The sequence below is a fragment of the Hibiscus syriacus genome, unplaced genomic scaffold (genome assembly GCF_006381635.1).
Source record: "Hibiscus syriacus cultivar Baekdansim isolate YM2019G1 unplaced genomic scaffold, ASM638163v2 tig00112517_pilon, whole genome shotgun sequence".
NCBI lineage: Eukaryota > Viridiplantae > Streptophyta > Magnoliopsida > Malvales > Malvaceae > Hibiscus > Hibiscus syriacus.
The window spans coordinates 228,947-249,200 of NW_024063353.1; the positions used below are offsets into that span (position 1 = coordinate 228,947).

The 20,254-nt window shown below is 33.6% G+C and overlaps 2 protein-coding genes and 2 pseudogenes across 2 annotated transcripts; 2 read left to right on the forward strand and 2 right to left on the reverse strand.

The window, feature by feature from the left end:
- The first annotated feature begins 74 nt into the window (after nt 1-74).
- LOC120181128 lies at nt 75-6,575 on the forward strand. The gene is made up of 13 exons (XM_039186326.1): nt 75-87; nt 3,084-3,174; nt 3,272-3,333; nt 3,474-3,539; nt 3,624-3,699; nt 3,800-3,870; nt 3,995-4,096; nt 4,307-4,396; nt 4,789-4,863; nt 5,337-5,369; nt 5,628-5,705; nt 5,892-5,957; nt 6,247-6,575. Exons 2-13 carry the CDS (start codon nt 3,120-3,122, stop codon nt 6,277-6,279), a joined length of 807 nt encoding a protein of 268 aa, XP_039042257.1. The 5' UTR covers nt 75-87; nt 3,084-3,119; the 3' UTR covers nt 6,280-6,575.
- Nucleotides 6,576-6,922: 347 nt separating this feature from the next.
- LOC120181152 lies at nt 6,923-8,835 on the reverse strand (annotated as a pseudogene).
- Nucleotides 8,836-9,873: 1,038 nt separating this feature from the next.
- Nucleotides 9,874-15,795, reverse strand: LOC120181153 (annotated as a pseudogene).
- Nucleotides 15,796-16,867: 1,072 nt separating this feature from the next.
- On the forward strand, nt 16,868-17,537 carry LOC120181182. Its single transcript, XM_039186367.1, has one exon. The coding sequence runs from the start codon at nt 16,991-16,993 to the stop codon at nt 17,402-17,404; it is 414 nt and encodes a 137-aa protein (XP_039042298.1). The 5' UTR covers nt 16,868-16,990; the 3' UTR covers nt 17,405-17,537.
- Nucleotides 17,538-20,254: the final 2,717 nt, after the last annotated feature.

The window sequence follows — 20,254 nt, forward strand, 5'->3', positions numbered from 1 at the left end:
AATTAGGGAATATGGTAGAGAGAGCATGGATATGGGCTTGAAGTTCAGGATTCTAGGAAGGAGGTGAAAACCTTGTTTTAAACTTGAGTTACCAAAATAAGAGTAAGAAGAAAGTCGAGTGCAAGTTTGTGTTATTTAGGCTTTTTTATCTATTTTTTAATTAAAAGTCCTATTAATTATTCTTATTTTATTGAGTGGGGCCCTTGGCTGCCAAGTTGATAGCGAAACTACGGCATGCATAAATATTCCCACGTGTAATTTTTTTTATTTCTCCTGTAATTAACATACGATTAAAGAAAGATGTTATCGAAAATATTAATATTTTTTTAATATTTCTGTTAAAGTGTTACTTGAAATATTATTTTTCTATCGAAAATGTTAATATTAGACGTTATCTAAAATATTTAATATTTTCGGTAAAACGTTACCTAAAACATTATTTTTTCTACTGAAAATGTTAATATTGAGTTTTATCGAAAATTAATTAATAAAATTAACATTTCCGATAACAATAAATAATGTTTTAAATAACGGTTTACCGAAAATATTTTAAAAAATATTAATATTTATTGTAGTGTCTTTCGTATATTAAAGCTGTACATAACTATTTTTTTACTATATATGAAAAGAATAAGAAAACGTAATTTAATTAGTTTCTCTATAATGTTCATTAGAATTAAGAAAAAGAGAGTTGCATAATTAAACTCTTGATGTCGGCTGTAAAATTTTAGTCTTATCAACAAAGCATGTGGACACGAGCGGTCTAATATAAATATGAATAGATAAAATTAGATTCGAAAAAATTTATTTTTTTAATTTAATTTAAATTAATTTGTTTTGATTTAAAAAATAAATTTAAATAAAATAATAACTTAAATAACTCAAAACTTTTAATAATTAATAGATTGATTTTTAAATTTAAGTCGAGTCTCTCAATTATATATGATATTATATGTATATTACATATGAAAATATACGAATATATATATATATGTTATATGATTATAAAAATCATTCAAATTAGAATCCAAATAGTATCATAATGTTATAAATATTTATAATTATATTTAAACAAAATTTCAATAAAACTTTATAAACTCATTTAGACTCGAAAAATTTTAGTTATAAAATAAGATTCGTCAGCTCGAATAACTCCAATTTTTTTACTCGATTTAACTCTATTAAACAACCATCCCTAATTAACAGTGAACTAATTGTTCTTACACCTTAAACATATACATAGAGTAAATGGTTGTTTGTTTACTTCAGAATGATTCAACGATGAATGATTCAAATGTTGAATGATTCAAAGGCTCTGTATGAATTAGCTCTGAATGTGACATGTTGTTTGATAATGACTCTGAATCATTCAGAATGTACTTCTGTGCTGAATCATTCAACACTGAATCATTCAGATGTGCGAAACTAACGCGCTGAATGTTGAACCGTTCAACATTCAGCACTGAATGATTCTATTAAGAATCAAACAAACAACCCCTGATAATACAATAACCCTCTCTCTATATTTATTATTTATGATGGAAAAGGCTTTTCATTATAAATTCAGATTCAGTTTATTTTAAAAAATAATAATTTTATAAAATCGAATGGGATCAAAGCTTGTCATATTTGACAATTTAATCAATTATAATTTAAATGCATACTAAATTTATTGAAATCATAACTAAAATTTAAATTTTGCATGTGAAAACCCTTTTTTATTTAAATAACTTTAAAATTTATAGGTAGATTAAGTGGTCTCACTCTTATCGGGTTCCAACACTAATAATTACATTAGAGTGATTAAACGTTCATTGTTAAATGATTGAGAGGATTACGAATATATATTACTTTATAATCACATTATTTTAATAAAAAATGATCTAAATGATTAAAGAATTATTATTATCAATTAAAATCCTGAGTTTGAGTATTGCATGTGTAAGAATATGAATATCATTATTAAATGATTAAAAATCTTTAAACATGTATTATCTTTTAGGCTTAATTATAAAATAAGTGCTTAAACTATATCATTTTTCACAAATATGTGTATAAACTATTTTTTTGAATGATCAATGTTTAATGTTACAAACATTATCACTTTAAGCGCTCTGGTCGAAAACGGTGTTACTTTCCTCCGATAAGTGACATATGTTACATTATAGTAATTTTGAGATTTATTTTTTTAAATGTTAAAAATATGATATATTATAAAAATCATAATTTATTTTAAATTACAAAAACCCCAAAATCCCCAAATCCTAACTTTAATCAACTGTTGTCGCCCTCTTCGCCCACAACCACCGTCATCAACGTAGTCTCTGCCATCCTCCTAGTTATATGTATTTGTCTCGATCGACCTTCGAAATCGTGTGGGGTTGCGATTTTCATAATAGAGTTCACTGGGTATAAAACATCGATCGATCGTAATTTCATAGGGTTTTGATCGTAGGGGAGGTGAGGTCGAGTGGAGATTCATCGACGGGTAATGGTGATGGGTGGCATGACGAGGTGTGGGTTTAGTGGTTAAAATAAAGATTTTGAAAGTTTTGGGGCTATTTCAAAATTTATGTTTTCTTTTCAAACATAATTTTAATTTTTCAATTTAAATAAAATTTTAAAAAATACAAGAGTTACTTAACATATGAAATTAGCGCCGGTTACTGTCTGACTACCTAAATTGGTAACGTTTACAACGTTAGACACCAAATTATTCAAAAAATAGTTTAAAAATTTATTTATGAAAATCGTTATAGTTTGGACAATTATTTTATAATTGAGACCATCTTATATTCAACAAAAATTTATCAAATAAAAAAAAATAGCTATATTAATCTTATGTCTAGGTATGACTATTAGATTTGAAGCGTCGTCGTTTGAGAGTGACAAACAAGGTGGAAAACAAACTTGTCCTCAACATCAGCCAAGCTAATCCACCGTCACTTCCTCTTCTTCCGCCCACCCCCAACACACACACACACACACACAACACGCACGCACGCGCACGCGCACGCGCACGCACACAAACACAAAGAAAAAACAATCGTCTCCTTTTTCAACCAAACAAAAAACAAAAAAAGAAAAACCAAACTCTCTTTGGTAATCGAATCTCCGCCATGGCGATCCAAACTGGAGTCGGATTTTCGAAGATTTTGATCCTAGCCGGCGCAGGTACTGTTCGAATTGACTATCTTACTACGATGCTATTCTTGGTTGTTGTTATGTTTCAATTTTTACTTTTCTTGTTTCTTAATCTTTTTATCGTCAGGTTACACTGGTACGGTTCTTTTCAAGAATGGTAAATTATCAGACTTGTTAGGTGAATTGCAGGTTCGTTTCTACCGTTTTGCATTTATTTCAATTAGTCAGGTTCTCCTTGCAATCTCATTGAAGTATTGGTCCTTTTTTTTATCGCTAACTTAGGGCATTTTAACAATTTTCTTTTCTTTTCTTTTTTTGTAATCCGGTAGTCACTGGTGAAAGGACTTGAAAAATCTGGGGACAAATCAGATGATTCAGAGGCCCTTCTGGCTCAGGTATATGATTAAATAGAGCTTAAATTTGAAACCTTTTGGTTGTAATTTTGATTTTTTTTTCTTGTTGTATTAATTAATCTGTAGGTTCGTCGCTTATCAATGGAGATTAGGCAACTAGCCTCAGCACGGCAGATAACTGTTCTAAATGGGGATTCCGGCGGTATTTTTAATTTTATTTGATTAAATAGTAGTTTTTTAAGCTTTAGAAGTAGAAAATAAGTGAATTTGCTTAGTTGTTTGCATTTTATCTAATTTGGCAGTTAACTTAACGTCTATGGTAGTCCCAGCTGCTACATTGGGGGCATTGGGTTATGGTTACATGTGGTGGAAGGTATTCTCATTAGAGATAGATTGGCATTTTTTCCCATGAATTCTTAATATATTTCTTTTCTTTTTTAGTTCTATATAGAGTTAATTATATTTTGTTTTCGTTTTTTTTCCCTTCTAATTACAAGGGCATTTCGTTCTGTGATCTATTTTGGGTAACAAAACGCAATATGGCTTTGGCTGTGGAGAACTTAACAAAACATCTGGATTCTGTGTCTGATGCTCTCTCTGTATGTTCTCTTGTTACAGTTTTCTTAGCATTTCGTTTTCATTGAGCATGTTTCTGTGGACCAAATGTTTTCCATAATCAATATCATGTGCATATTCAAAAATATGATATAACCTAGTTGGTTTTTAAATTCATTGGTTGTAATAAATGGCGCGCGCACTAAGTAATATAGATCCTGTTTTTCATTAGTTTGCAAATTTTATTTGGTCAGGCTGCAAAGAAGCATTTGACCCAACGGATTCAGAATCTGGATGATAAAATGGAAACACAGAAGGAAATCTCAAAGAACATTCAAGAAAGTGTAAGTGCATGTTATCCTTTTCTTTCACCTAATCTTTGTAGGGAGTAAATATCATATGCAACACGACCTCGTTGAATAAGACCCCCACTTCGCTGCTTGTTTCTTGTTGCATTCCTTATGAATTTTAGTTTTAAGAAAAGAGTGAATAGAGTATGTCACACATGATTGTTTCAAATGCTTCTTGGTTCTCATTGTGGAGATGAATCTGCAATGATTTCAATAATAATAATGTGGGTTTGGAACATTTGAACTTGATGTTAAAATATCAACCATATCGTGCGTTTATTTGCTCTTTGCTTTTGGGCTTGTGGTTAATATGCTTAGAGATCAAATTGGATCGATCAAAAGAAATAATAGTTTACTGCTCTAATGTTGTTCATATACATCAACAGGTAGAAGAGGCTCATATGAATCTTTCCAACATTGAATATGATTTGGATGCACTGCAGAGAATGATTTCTGGTCTGGTGAGAAATCTTTTTTCTCCTCTAATGAATTTTGCAGTTATGTTATTGAGAAGCTGTTGTTTTATGGCACTACAGTGGTTCTGTCTCTTCTTTTGTTCTTTCATTTTGCCTCACGTCAAGAGATGTTTAATTTACTAATGAAACATGTTCTCCGGATACATAAGGAGCATTGCTGATTCTTTTCCGTTTCTTTATCTTGTTCCTGGAGGTCATAGTGTATATATGTATACATGTACCTGATTTGTTTTGCTTTTCCACCTTTGCTCACTTACAGTGGTTGTGTCTCTTCTTTTGTTCTTTCGTTTTGCCTCACGTCAAGAGATATTCATCTTACTAATGAAACGGGGTTCTCCAGAAACATAAAGGAGCATTGCTGATTCTTTTCCGTTTCTTTATCTTGTTCCTGGAGGTCATAGTATATATATACACGTATGTCTGATCTGTTTTTCTTTTCCACCTTTGCTCACTTGCAGGATGGAAAAATAGGTTCATTGGAATATAAGCAGGTAAATATATTTTTTTTCCTTTTCTTCTACTTTGCTCTATAATTTGAATGTGTTTTTCTGGGCGCAAAATTGCATTGTTTGACTGATCCCCATTGCTCCCTTGCCCTGTGATCATTGAAGTAAGGACTGGTTGTGGCACTGATGAAAAGAATATGATATTTAGTTTCTTGCACATTTAAGAGTGAATTATATTTTTGGCTGTGTAGTTTCTTTATTGATTTTATTCAACAGAATTTACACACTTTTCTTCTGTGGCAGGATCTTGCCAATGCTGGTGTTTTGTACCTTTGTAACGTGGTTGGTGGCAAAAAAGCAAAGATGCCCGAAGCCTTGCAGGTTGGTACCAGTCTGAAGATGTCCTTTTAGTTTGTTTGCACCTTTTGAGTTTGCAGTATGATTATATTTTCACTCCATCACATTTTTATATGATCCCCGTTTCTGCACTACATTATAACCTAGGTCGGTCCATCTTGATGTTCGTATGACTATAATCTTAGTTTCTGATTCGACATTTTCTTGCAGGCGCAACTTCAACTTTCTGGGAAATCTCGTTCTTTACTCACACATTCGGGAACTCCCACTACAAAGGTATCTTTAAGTGTTCATACATAAAGTTTTAATTTCTTATGCTCTCACAGCTACACATTCACATCCTTATTGTACATAAACCTTTTGTGTTTGAATGAAGTGTGCATTGACCAGGTATCAATATTAGTTTAAATGTGATAGCTTAATCTTTCATAGATCAACTTCACCTCTGCTGCCAAAATTTTGATTCGCAAACTATTCTGGGTTACTTATCACTAGCTGGAATATAAACTGATAACTACCATGTCCAAATTTTGACATGCATATTGTCTTACCTGGTTTGTTTCAGGGTCTGAAAGACTTTTTCAGATATTTTTTCTGAGAGTACGAAAGGTTCAGTCCGAGAACCTATCGTGCAAGATGGTATCGATAATTTAGAAGAAGAGTCAAGAAGGCTGCAGAGGATTGATTCATAAGCGTCCCCTAAGTTTTAACTTTTAACGTAGTGTACTATGTAGAAAACTGTTGTGGATTGCAATTTCATTATTGGTTTGGGGCAGGCCATTATTATGGCTTTAATATCTACTTTTTTTTCCTTTTATTTTCTGGGGTTAATTTCTTAAAGGTGTTATGCTAGAGAGCAAGGTACACATATCAATAAAACAACTGTTTCAAGTACAGGAGTTTTAGTTGGCTAAATGGCAGAACTATTTTTTACATTGTTTATTTAACTCTAAACCTTGCATATCAAGCAGTCGATTCAGTTTAGCCTGATTATGTGTTTTTTATTCTTCCGACTTCCGGTAAATTTCTCGTGTTCGATACATATTCGGTCACGGGTATAATCGTATGTTTATATTAAATATACCCCTATCAGACACGTTCTAAGGACGATTCCAATTTATGATTGTTAAAATAAAATAAAGTTAAATCGTTCTTCATGGGGACTGGTGTGTCACCAACTGCAAGGATTCATTATGTCAACATTATAAAAACCTACTTATTTTCGGAACAATCAATGGCGGTTAAGTTAAAAGATTTAAGGCACCGTTCCACATGGACTGCCCTCTTTCATCATATAATGAAAGCTTACTCTCTCCGGATTCTAAACCAGACAGTACACTTCTGTTGCCGGAGCATGTAATAGGGACATTTTCAACTTCTACCTCGGCCATCCCCTTTGTGCCGTTCTCTTTGTTTTTGTCGTAGTTTGCATTCAAGTTCTGCTCGACTAGTTTGTTAAACTTCGAAGACCTAAGGAGGAGACTCAGTGCCGTCGAGGGAGCTGATGATGAATTGGGACAATGACTAACGACGGCCTTCTTTCGGATATCTATGGGTTCAGCTATCAAGGCATTGGTGTTAAAGAGAGGTTGCTCGGTCAGGAAAAAGTTTGATGCTGGCGCCGGCAGCTTAGACGCTGAGGTTGTCTTAATTTGATCCGAAACAAGGGCATCATTGGCTCCTGGTTTAAGCCATCTGATGTATGTGCTTAAATCAAAGTTGGTTACTGCATTGATCCCTCTATATTCAATTGCCGCAATATCATAAGCATGTGCAGCCTCCTCTTGTGTACCTGCAATAAGAGACCGTGCCATCAGACTTCATCTAGAGTTCATTATTCTAGATCTAGCTCGAACTTAGACTCGAGATTGACTCCGGACGAAATTTAGTGTCCAAAGTTAAAAAAAAAAGCGAAAAAAGAACCCACTGTATGTACCAAGATAAAGATATTTATTTCCAAAAACCCTGCCTATTCTTGCCTCCCATCTCCCACTATGATGATGCCTGCAATCATCAAGCCAAATATCTCAATTAATGTTCCATTATTTTTCAAACATTTTGATAAAAAGCAAATGGTTAAATTCTGTCTCCTTATATGCTTACCTTGCTACTCCTCTGTACCTGGAAACTCCCCTTGAGAACCCACAGCTTCTCCTATAAAACCCATGATTAAATATACCAAAGAATCGAACTTCTCATTTTTGGTGAAGTATTTGTGTGTAATATTCAAAAATGGAGCTTTGGGATATCCATATCCGATTCTCATACTCTAGTCTGAATAATATAATGTGGTGTTTTGCATGGTGGGAAGGAAAATTACCTTCTTAAAGAGGCTAAGTATTCCTCTTTTGTCACACTTCTCATCATCTCAACCTCTTTCTGATAATCAGATATCTGGAAAATAATTTGTATTAGACATTTTCATGGCATCAAAGAAATGAAAGGAACTCTCAGATCAGCAAAGACGGTAATTTTACAGGAAAATTTGTGAAAGTTGATATTCCCCAGTATTTGATTGCAGCCAAATCATAGACTCTAGCTGCAGATTCTTCTTCATCATAAGCTCCTAATAAGATACCAAAAGTATCAAAAGATAGCCGGTTTTCCATTTAATTTTCTCCAAAAAAAAACAAAATGGAGCTCCAAAATTAAGGACTCACCGAGATAAACTGTTCCATCCAGCAAAATTCATCCAAGGTTCAACCAGATGTCACGTTAAACAATCATGGCATTAGCAAAATATGTGTATGCATCCGACGAGAAACCGGACTCGAAAACTCTAAAATACCTTGTTTTCCTTTCTTCCTCTGTGTTGGATTCCATGAAGCTTTATCCCATAAGTGAGCTTCGAATCTTCCGGTCCATCGATGTCTGTTTCGGCACATAATAATCAGCCGCACCGTTACATGTTCAAAGCACGAAGAAGAAGAAGTGTATTTTACAAACCTGCTGACACCCCTGAATCTTGAACTTCTCTTCACTGTAGTTGCAGTAGGTTGATCACCTTGTGGCTGCTGATTATTGCAGCCTGGTGCACCATTGGAGTGATCTCTTGGCGTCGCTTGATGCACTTCGTGTCGATGGCGTCGCCTTTGACGGAAAACGACCGAGTTCTTGCGGGGCTCGATTCAGATTTTGCGGTGACGAGTTCCATGGATGTAAAAAACTCGAAAAATTGAGGGAGCCTATGGGATGATCGATTTTTGGTTTGTGCAGGGTGGTGGACGATGAGAAACTGAAAAGTGGTGGTTTAGATTATATAAAGAGGCGCGGCAACTTGTTTTTTTTTTAACTTGGTTATGTTCCTTTGCTGTTGAGATTTGTCTGATGTTGTATCGGACAAAACCTGTCGATGCTCACAACATCAGCCAAAGACAAAGATGAAGTGTCTATATTATGCCATGATTTTTTAGGGGTTAAAATCGAAATCATATGTTTTTCGAAGTCAAAGTACAATTTCATTATTGGATTAATTGATAATTTTACAATTTCTTAAGGGACTAAATGGAAGTTGCTACATCCCTAATTGTAAGGTCCCTACTATTTTTTCTGACTTATTAAGTAAGGGATCAACGCAGAACTTTATGTTAGGGGGCGAATTTGAACTTATAAAAGTTCAAAGAGACAAAAACATATTTATTATAATAGAAAATACTTAGAAAAATCTAAAATGTATAGTAATTTTAAATTCTCAAGAGAGGCGACTCTCCTCATCCGCCCCCTCGGTTTAGGGGGTGGGTTTATCTCTATGTATACCCTACTTATAATTTAGACATAAAATTTATTGACCCAAATCTATCTTTTAAACAATACACATTCTGCATACATATCACTAACCGTTTCATTAGAAAATCCCTAAATCTATTAAAGTTATTTGATAGGCTTTATTTAATATCATTTAAATATCGACCGTGAACTGTTTTTTCACTAACAGTTTCATTGGAAATCTCTAAATCATATTGTAATACCCGTAATGATGGATAACACAAAATGTAAGATTATAATTAAAAAAAGTAATATTTTGGAGGGAGCCAACCAGACAAATTTCCATGTGACAAAAACAAAATTGGCATTTCTCTCTTGAAGAGAATGCAAGTTTTCGTCGGCTGGGATTAGGCTGTTCGACAGGAAAATGAGTCACTGTCAGGGGCGGAACGTCTAGGGGCCAAGACTCTCCTGCAGCCTGTCAATTTTATATTTTGGGCGGAACATCTTTCCCTTCAAGGGCTACAGACCATCTTTGAGGACCACTCGGAGGCTCGTAATAACTCGGTCTGATCTTCATCGCAACTTTTTCGTCGATGATGGCTGCATACACATCCCTCTCCGCCTTGACAATTTTAACTTCAAAGTTTGAACTTCAAGGTTCTTTCTCCTTCGAAGTAAAATTGCAGTGAATATATATGAGACAAGAGGAAGACAGAACTTCAACAATTTCATCAAGCCTCAGTTTCAAGGAACGTGTTATTATAACATGCACTTGATTTTGCATGTATCATATATTCTTTGGATTACTTCAGAGGAAGAGTGAAAGACTTGAGTGAGAGTAAAACCTGTGTGGAACCAGTGTCATGATTCTCTATAAAGGTAACGGCGTGAATTGGCCACCATCCAACAACCCCAGAAGGCTTCCCTTTCTGATACGATAATCTCCAATATTCACGTCTTTCCAGAGCCTGAGTGAAACAATTATCCGTAAATATTTCCGGTGCGTTACTACTTCAGGAAAGAAATAGCTAGAAATAATTGCTAAGGGCAAACGAGGACGAGGAAGCGCCAGTTAGGAAAAATAAAAGATCATTTCTCTGAGTTTCTCGACCTCTTATATGTTTAAATGATACAAATGATAGCAGGATATCACGCATGCCATATAGGTGCAATACCGAATGAAGAATTCCCTTGGTTGTGACATCAAATGCACCAGCAGTTCCATTAGTAGCATTGATCCAGTCGATAATTCTCTGCCGATGGGCATCTTGATTGTGGTCCATTTCATTGTATGTGTAACTAAGAGAATCCCAATATTCACCCACAGCAAAGTAAGGTTCACTCGCATCCAAGTAGTCCTTCACATAACCACCCCAAAATCCTCCGACAAAATCCATCCTCCAGCCATGATAACCAATCTCTTCTCTACAAAATGCAAGTAAAATATCACATCAACAAACCCATGCATTAAAATTATGTATTATGGAGAAACATGAATGTCAACCATTTTTTTATAAAACAATTAAATATTATTTTAACAAAACGATTATGACTTTAATTTTGAAAAAATTGGTGATTTTGGATTGATTTGGATTAAATTGAAAAAGGAGTCACCATCGACCTTTGGATTAGGTAGGTCGAATACCTAAAAATGTTTGTTAAACAATTTTAAGGAAAATCGTTTTTTAAGACAAAAATGGTCTGCATTTACCAAAGATTTATTTAAAACGGGTTCGGGAGTAGGTTACACGTGGGGAATGATTAGCACCCCAGCGCCCAAAATTGGTACTGTGTCGCTTACACGTTGTCGTAAATTGTGGAAAATATGAATCAAAAACAAAAGTTAAAATGTGATCCATTAATTGAAATTTAATTAATTTGCTTCGAATTAATGAATGTTAGGGAAAATTCTTTAATTAAAAAAGAAACCTCGAAATTAACAATCATCCGTTGAAAAAGTTATTTCGACTATTTCTTATCCATAAAAAATATTCCCTCTGGGAATCAGATATATAAACAATGATATTTGTATATAACAAAATAAATTGGTTTAAAAAATAAATCAAATATACATTATAGAATAAAGATTGACAAATTGCATGGAATGAAATAAATTATCATTTAGAGACATTCATTGCAATGTTTGATTTTAAAATAAAATGAATTAATAACTAACAAAATACAAATGATTGATTTCAAATTCGTATTTGGTTCGAATGTCATATTGGATTACATCACTTCGATCAAGTGGTACTCTCCACGCCCATTCTACAAATATCGGTCCTCGAAGATATTCGAACGAATAACGTAAAATGATGACAATTAGATTTTTAACAAATTAACATAAATCAAAATTAAATAACATGGAACAAACATTGGTAATATATATATATATATATATATATATGAATATGCAAGGGTAAAAATAAATTTATAATTTATGTATATAGGCATATATGATACATCACATGTATGTAATGAAATAAAATAAAAATAAATAAATTAGTACATGCACAAAGACATTTGAAACATAATATGTACATGAATATTATAACCTAGATTAAAATGAAAACATGCAAGCATAGTAGACCAAAATATGAAAATTTCAAAAAAACTAAATGTAAAGAAATAAATAATCACATCACAAATTAATAAGTGAAATTAACCAATTAATCAAAAACAATTAACAGTGTAAAAATGACCAAAATATAAAAAAGGATGAAATTTAAAATTCAAAATAAAAAAAACTGCAACTCACTTAGGGACTGAAATAGAAGAAAATAAAATACCATAAAACTAATAGAAACTTAATCAAAGATAAAATAACAGAAAAACGGGGACTAAAATGAACTAGTATAAACAAGTACTGCTTTAGTATAAATAAAATAAACTACAATGGCACGGGCTTAAATATATACATAAACACACTTGTATGCAAAAGAGGACTAAATTGTAATACAGGTAAACATAAGATGCTTAAAACGAAAACATAGCAAAATCATAAAACAACATGAACAAAATGACTTAAAACGAAACAATAACAAATTAAGCTTCTTAATCATAAATAAGTTAAAATACAATGGCCTACGTATCCATATAAACATAAACGTATATAAATAGAAATTTAGGACTAAAATAAAATATAAACAAACATGAGGCCCGAAGTCAAAGATTTCAAAATTTCATTAATGACCAGTTACAAAACATTACAAACGTTGGGGACTTAAACTGAGATTTACTCCTTTATGCAAAAATGCCTAGCCTCCCCTTGTTGAAACGGTGTCGCACAACAAATGGTATTTAACCATCTTTATAGGGTTGTAAGAACCCTAAAATCATTTGCATATCTCAAACCGAAAAACAAATGAGAGAAACTCTCTCCCTCAAACCCACGAGCAGCGCCCTCATGGCGTTTCCACCGTTGTTCTCGGTGGTTAACACACAAAATAACCACCCCAAATTACTTTCTTGCTTCCTATAACCTAAACCCCGAAAAATCTCAACCTAAAAATCTCAAAACAAAGGGATTAAGACGGATTGGCTGGTCTCAAAGGTAAGGCTTTTTGGTTTCTGTTTTTTGGTTTTATCGGTTTAAAAACTTTTTCTTCTCGGTTTTCTTTCAAAAAATTCTATCTCCCTTTTTCTCTGAAAAACCCGAATGAATCCTCATTTTCCCTCCGTTCTGTTTTTATTTCCCTTTTCTGTGATGGATTTGATGATGATATCTAGAATAGGGGTATGGGTCTCATTGATTTTGCAGGATTAAATCCCGTAAAAATTGGGATTTAGGTTATATTTTATTTGGGGTTTTCAGATTTAGGCTATTGTATATGATAAGTTGATATTGATTTGGTTTCTGTTGATTGATTTTTCATTGTTTCTATCACTGTTCGGCCTCTGTTAATGATGACGGCGACGATGAGATGTACCGGCAGCAGCGACGACGGCGGTGGGGAGTGCAACTTGGCTTGAGCGGCGGCGGCGTTGGAAACCATTTAGGGCTTAGAAACCCTAATATGTTGGGCTTCTGGGTTGATGGGTCACACGAGTGGGCCTTGGTGTATTGGGCTTGTCTGTAATTTAGGCTGCCCATTAAGCCTACAAAAAATGTAAATACATATTAAATAATAATAATATAATAATAATATAAAAACGACAATAATAGTAATAAATTAAAATAGAAAAGACCCGAACAAAAACGGAGTTTACAGGAATATTCTTGAAAGTTCTTAAAGAAACAAAAAGATAAACTTGTTCATTAAAGAAGGGGAAAGTTGAAGTAGCTATTAGAGAATCCATCACTGGAATAAGATATTTTTTTTATTTTCACAAAACCTTATGTAAAATTAGGCCATACACAAAGAAAGTTTCTTTTTCTTCAATTTCTTTTTCTTTTTGTGAAAGGAAAAAGGTAGAAATATTCAAATATTTAGGATTGGGCTGAAAACTTGTGACAAGAACCACTGTTGCACCTTGTCTGGTTACAGAATAAAATTTTTTCATCAGCACACCCTTTTTCTGTTGGGCAATGTATGTTGTTAGAAACAAAGGATAAATAATAATTAATATAAACTGCAACTTGTTTCTAGTTCATTTATGTAATCATCCTATTGCCAGTATATACAATTATATAAACAATCAGCACAATCAAATAGTAGCTGCAAAAAATATCTAAATATTTCATGATGCCAATAGTGTCAAACCAAATATTCATATGTATCAATCTGTTACCATGGCATAACTTGTGACAGGGAAAGAAAAAAAAGGCAAAAGCATGATCAAACTAAGAAAATGCATGCTTCAGTAATCCTTTCAGGCATGTTACTGTTAGATAGTGGAAAGAAATGAAATTCAAGTTTTAACCTCAGCCAGCCAAGCCGTTCTTTGAGATCCTTCCTCACAAACTCTTGGGAATGATCAATGTTTGGAGCAGCATGGAAATATCTCCACTACTTTTGTTGCCCCGGCCCTGTATGAAAAATACAAGTTCATACCCTCCGGAACATCAATATTACAGATGCAGAAAGTTCACTCAAAACATTGCACCATATCAAGCATAAAATAAGCACTATTCTTCAGGTCTAGATTGAAAATTTGGAGAACAAGCATAAACACGGACATGAAACTAGATGGATAATGTTCAGCCTATAACAATCAAAATAATTGGTAACCCGTATAGGAATTCGTGCAACAACTCAGTTGTATGGAAACTAAGGAATTTAAGATGTGCTATCTATCAACCTCTTAAGTGCCTTATGTTTCTCAAAAGCTTCCAGCACAAAAGAAAACATCAATACCTGAAAATGAGGATCATCACCACCCACTGCACGATCATCCCAATTCAAGCGACCTCCAAAAATATTCCATATACCGTTCTGATTTTTAAAGTGTGCACAACGGTGATTCAATATAACATCACCGAGAACTTTCAGACCCACTTCATGGAGACTCTTCACAAGTTCTTTCAGCTCATCAATAGTTCCATATCTGATAAACCAAGAAAATTTACACAATGTTTTGCTTTAGACCCTTTGAGGAGCATGTAAAAGAGAAGGTCGAAATCTGATACTTGGAACCAACATTATATGAACTACTGGAGCAAACATAAAAAAACACAAAGTTTCATCACTTCTTTTCCTGAACAAAGATCCTAGTTATAACTATTATGTTATAATAAAAAAGACTTATGTAAAAGAAATTGAAAATTCATCGTTGCAAGTTTCAGCTTCTATGACCTATTCCAAGCACCAAATGATAGACCCCGCAAGATTCATTGTCTACTAGCTTGTAATGTATACCTGGAATTTAGATTATACAAGTCCTTTGGCATGTATCCTTCAGGTGAGACAGACTCTGCTGGTGGTGGTAGCCAAATCACAGTAAACCCAAGTGAAGATATTTCTGAAGCTTTTTCTTTGAGTTCCATATACCATCGTCCAGATTTATGAGATTCCCAGTTGAAACCTTGGCACAATATTTCAAAACCTGTGCCTGTTCCAGAGGATATTTTAACAGTGGGTTTTGTTGTACCAGTATCAGTTTCTGAAACAACTTCCTCGGGAAAAATTGCAATGGAGCTTCGGAAGATGCAATAAGCTTCTGCAGCTAGCTGTTCAATTTCTTGAAGAATGCTTTCTTGTGCTTCCTTTGTTTGGGTCTTCTGAGTCTTCTCAGAGCTAAGGCCACTAACCAAGTTTCGTATCTCATTGATGATACAATCAGACTTACTAGAAATTTCTTCACTTGTACTCTCAGATTGGCCATGCTGACCCAGAACACTACATGCAGCAGAGAGAGGAACATAGAAATCATTTTCTTTAAATTTCAACCAAGTGTCATCGTCCAGCTTGAGAACAAAAAGAAATCCATAAACTTCTTCATCTAAAGTAATCAAAACTCGATACATTTATTATTTGAAATAACCTCTTTCTTTGCTTAGTTTTTTTTAACCGAAAATAATAATTTTCCGTCACTTACTTTTCCTTTCGACACAATTAATTGAACGTTCCACTCATAAACGAAATGGAAATTTGCTTACTTTATACTGCTGCTTTGGGATTTTGCTCTTTACGTACGGCCAAAGAGTACAGGTTAATAGTTTTTTTAGTTAATTAGCCATACATCTTCAAATTATAATCATCGTTTTAAAGTAGTTTTTAAATTTTTAAACATTTTAATTTCATATCTAAATTATGATTCACGTTTTAAATTAATCCTATTTTTTTTCATTTTTTAATTGATCGCAATGATCGGTTGTGAAAAGGTTTATCGAAAGGACAGTGTTTGAATCCTGATTTTCAAACCATTGTTTCTATTTCCACCTAATCATTAGTCCAATAATATGAGGACACTTGTCACTGAAACATAGTAACAAGTGTCGGTGACGGAATTCTATGGATAACCAAAACGAAAATAGAATAGAAACCCTAGCGGTCTTTGCAAGTTTTTAAATTTAAGCGACAAAATTTAAAAATATTGATGGATTTGGTGACCACTATGCACTTTACCCTTAAAGAAAACTTTAAAAAAGATAAATTCAATCATATTAGAACAAAAAAACTTATGTGGAAGCATAGTATACTGACACGTCGACAATGCTTTTAATTAAAAATCGTGTAAACTCCAGAGTTATAACATAATTATGATTAAATGAAAATTAATTAAATTAATTTATTAGCGGAAGAATTTCAATTGATACTGTAATTAGCAGTCGGTAAAGATGCGTAGAAGCAAAGCTAAAACGTGGGCTCCGGCTTTGCCTCGTGGCTTACATTTCTCTCCTCAAAAAGAATATTCATTGTCTCTCTTGATTCTTACTGTCTACACGTTTTGAGCCCATTGTATGATTAATGTTTAATTAATTAGTCTTAATTATAAACAAACAAGACGCGAATGAGAAAAATGAGACCGTGGCAATGAGATTCGACGGGCAATAAAGTGCTACTTGATGCCAACGTATTCTGACTAGAAAAAAGCCCGAGAAACAGAGACCGGACGGACTATAAATAATGCCTTAAGCATCCAACTTTCACGGTCAACAATCTCATAAAACAAATTTCATTGTATTTCCCTGTATCGTTCAAAGTTTTATTCTGAGGAGGATGAGTGTGGAAGTGTTGGACAGTGCCACCATAGTTGACTTCGTCGAAGACGAGGAAGCATTCACCGTCTCGATAACGGACCGGTTTGCTCGCCTGGACGCCGACCGTGACGGGCTGCTTTCTTTCGCGGAGCTGTTGAGGGAATTACAGAGCTTGAGGGTGGTGGAGACTCACTTCGGCGTCGACGTCGAAACGGACCCGAGGGAGCTGGCTCGCGTTCACGAGTTGCTGTTCGTGCAGTTCGATCACGACTCGAGCGGGAAGGTGGACTTGGAGGAGTTCAAGTCGGAGACCAAGCGGATGATGCTTGCTGTGGCGAGCGGGATGGGGTTCCTGCCGGTTCAAATGGTGTTGGAAGAGGGCAGCCTCTTGAAGATAGCCGTGGAACGTGAATCCACCAAGCTTGCTGCTTGAATCCTTGATTTCTTACAAGTGTTGAGCTGGTTTATGATTTTTGTTTTGTTTAGTGCTGAGTAAATGGGGTGAAGTCTTTGTTTCATGAAACAACAAATAATTTCATTTCAAATATTAAATGCAAAATTAAGTTCTGTTGGGGTTATAATACAAGTTCATAAATTATGTTAACAACCTCAAATATATTATCTTAGGACATCATTGATATCGTTGAATTTAGTTGGATTTTTGGTCATCTGAATTTGATTCGAAAAATCAATTTCTTATGCCTATACTTAATGCAATCCATATTTAAAAGTGTTTCATCTTATCTAAAACTTAATACATGTTTTTTAAGTCAAAATTTGTATTTGATTCAATCCAATCCGACACGATCTATATATATTTATATATAATTCATTTTTATTACCTAAAATAAGGAGCTAACTAAAAATAAAAAAAGAGTTTGGGTCTGAAGAACCTTTTAGGGTGGAATAAAGCTTTTGTTTGATATTGATTAAGAAGATTTTGGCAGGTGAGGGTTCTCTTTGGGTGGCCTGGATTGGGGCTTACATGTTGAAGGGGATGATTTTAGGTTTGTTGATTATAAGCATCAGTTCAGTTGGGTGATAAGGAGAGACAAGGTAGCTTGGCACAGACTTCTTTGGTTCCTTGATCATATTCCAAAGCATTTGATTATTACTTGGATGGTTTGTTTGGATAGATTATCGACTGAAGATAGACTTGCACAATTTAGGATGGTTTCGGATGAGGTTTGTGATTTGTATGGGGATGAGATGGAGAAGAGGAATCACTTGTTTGTTGAGTGTTCTCTTTCGTGCAATGTTTGACAGGGTATCTGTCGCAACCGCCTTGCGGGTGGGCCCAAAATTGAATTCGACTTGAAATAAAATATTGGGAGTCGCCATCAATAATTTATTTTTCGTAAAAAATATGGTTGATTGGATACCATCTTACCTGATCCGCGTTTTACCAGAAATATGTCGGATTCGGGAGTCAGTTACAGTCAAGGAAGGATTAGCACCCTTGAACTGCCCTTTCGGTAGCATTTAATTTGTCCGTTGTCTTAATTGCGAAAATTGAAATTGAAATTAAAATTTAGAGATTCGATTCAAATTACTTACCTTTGATTGATTAAAATTATCCTAAAAAATATCATAAATAAAGTTAAAAAATAAAATAAATAAAAACAAAGAGTTAGTATTAAAATTGAAATAAAAGAGTAAATAAAAGGAATGAAAGAAAATTCAAACAAAAAAATTAAATTGGAAATAATTAAAATTCACAGGTCAAATTAATTCTATGAATAAGCTGCAAGAGAAAAACAGAAACTTAATGGATTAAAATAGTGAATTTACCAGAAATTATATATTGGAAACAAAATATTTAACCCAAAGCATGTTCAAGAGCAACAAAAAAATGACTAAACGTAAATAAATAAATAAAATATCAAAATCAAATGATAAAATAACTGATACTACGGGGCCTAAATTAAAATAAATGCAAACAGGGTGTTATAAATAAAATACCATAAAACATATAAATGACTAAAACATAATATGTAGCCTAAATAGAAATAAACAACAAAAGGTGAATCTAGTGACCTAAATAAAACAAGGCAAAAATATCAAGGACCTAAGAGAAATTTCCCACGATATAATGCTCCAAACGTTACCTAGGCTAAAGACAATGACCCAAACAATGATTTAGCCTTAACTTAATGACAGAATAATATGTATTTCATAAATTTGGAGTACCTATGCGTGATTATACCATGAATTAGTAATAAAAGCATGAAGTATCTTAGAATCTAAGGACCTAGTGCCAAATTTACCCAAAAATTCAATAAAACACATAATTCCTCACCTTTATTATTTCCAGTACACGATGAACCCAAAACCAAAATCAACTTTCCATTTCCCTATTTTCATTCTGTTCGATGGTTTTAAAACCCCAGCCTTCTATCTATTTTCCTTCACTCTACACGACAGAGCAGCCACGGTGACTAACTCTCAAAGGTTCCCTTTTTTATTTTTTGGTGATTAAAAATGCTAAAGGATATTAATAATAACTTGTAATTCTAAATTACGAAATCAACAACAAATCAAGGTAATAATTAAATATCAGATAATATATATACTAACAATGAAAATAACTCACAAAACAATATTCTAGATTTAAATAAAATACACACCCGCAATTATAAAATGATCAAAATCAAATAATATGAAAAAAAACTAAAATGACTTAATAAAAAAAAACTTACAATACTAAAACATGAATAGATTAAAGTAAGATAGTTGGATCTCAAATATAAGCATAATTATTCATATAAACAAGTAAGGACGAAATTAAAATTATCAATAACTAATAGACTCAAAATGAAAATAATAAAAATTTCATTAATGACAAAATTAAAATAATACAAACCAAGAAATCTGCGTGAGAACCCTCTCCCTTCTTCTTTTTTTCCCTGATCAATTTAAAAGCCCCCCTCATTGATACATGCATTCGGCTTTCTTTTATAACCAAATTTACATTGATTTTATATTTTAAAATCATGCAACTTGATTGGTGTGATGATGCTTTGATTTTTTTAGCTTATCCTTTAGGCGATTTTCTCGATATATCACAGTTCACCACTTTTTTTCCTTATCAGGCATCGTTCAGACTATATTTCTTGATCTAACACCTTTTACAGAAAGGCGTGTCCCTTGCAGCATGCTTTACGTTGATTTGGTGCCACGTGGGGTAAAGCGCACCCTTGCAGCACGTCATATGCTAACGGGGTATACACGTGTGTAAAGGAGGTATAGCGCGGTGTAGGGGTCACGCCTTACTCCAGAATCT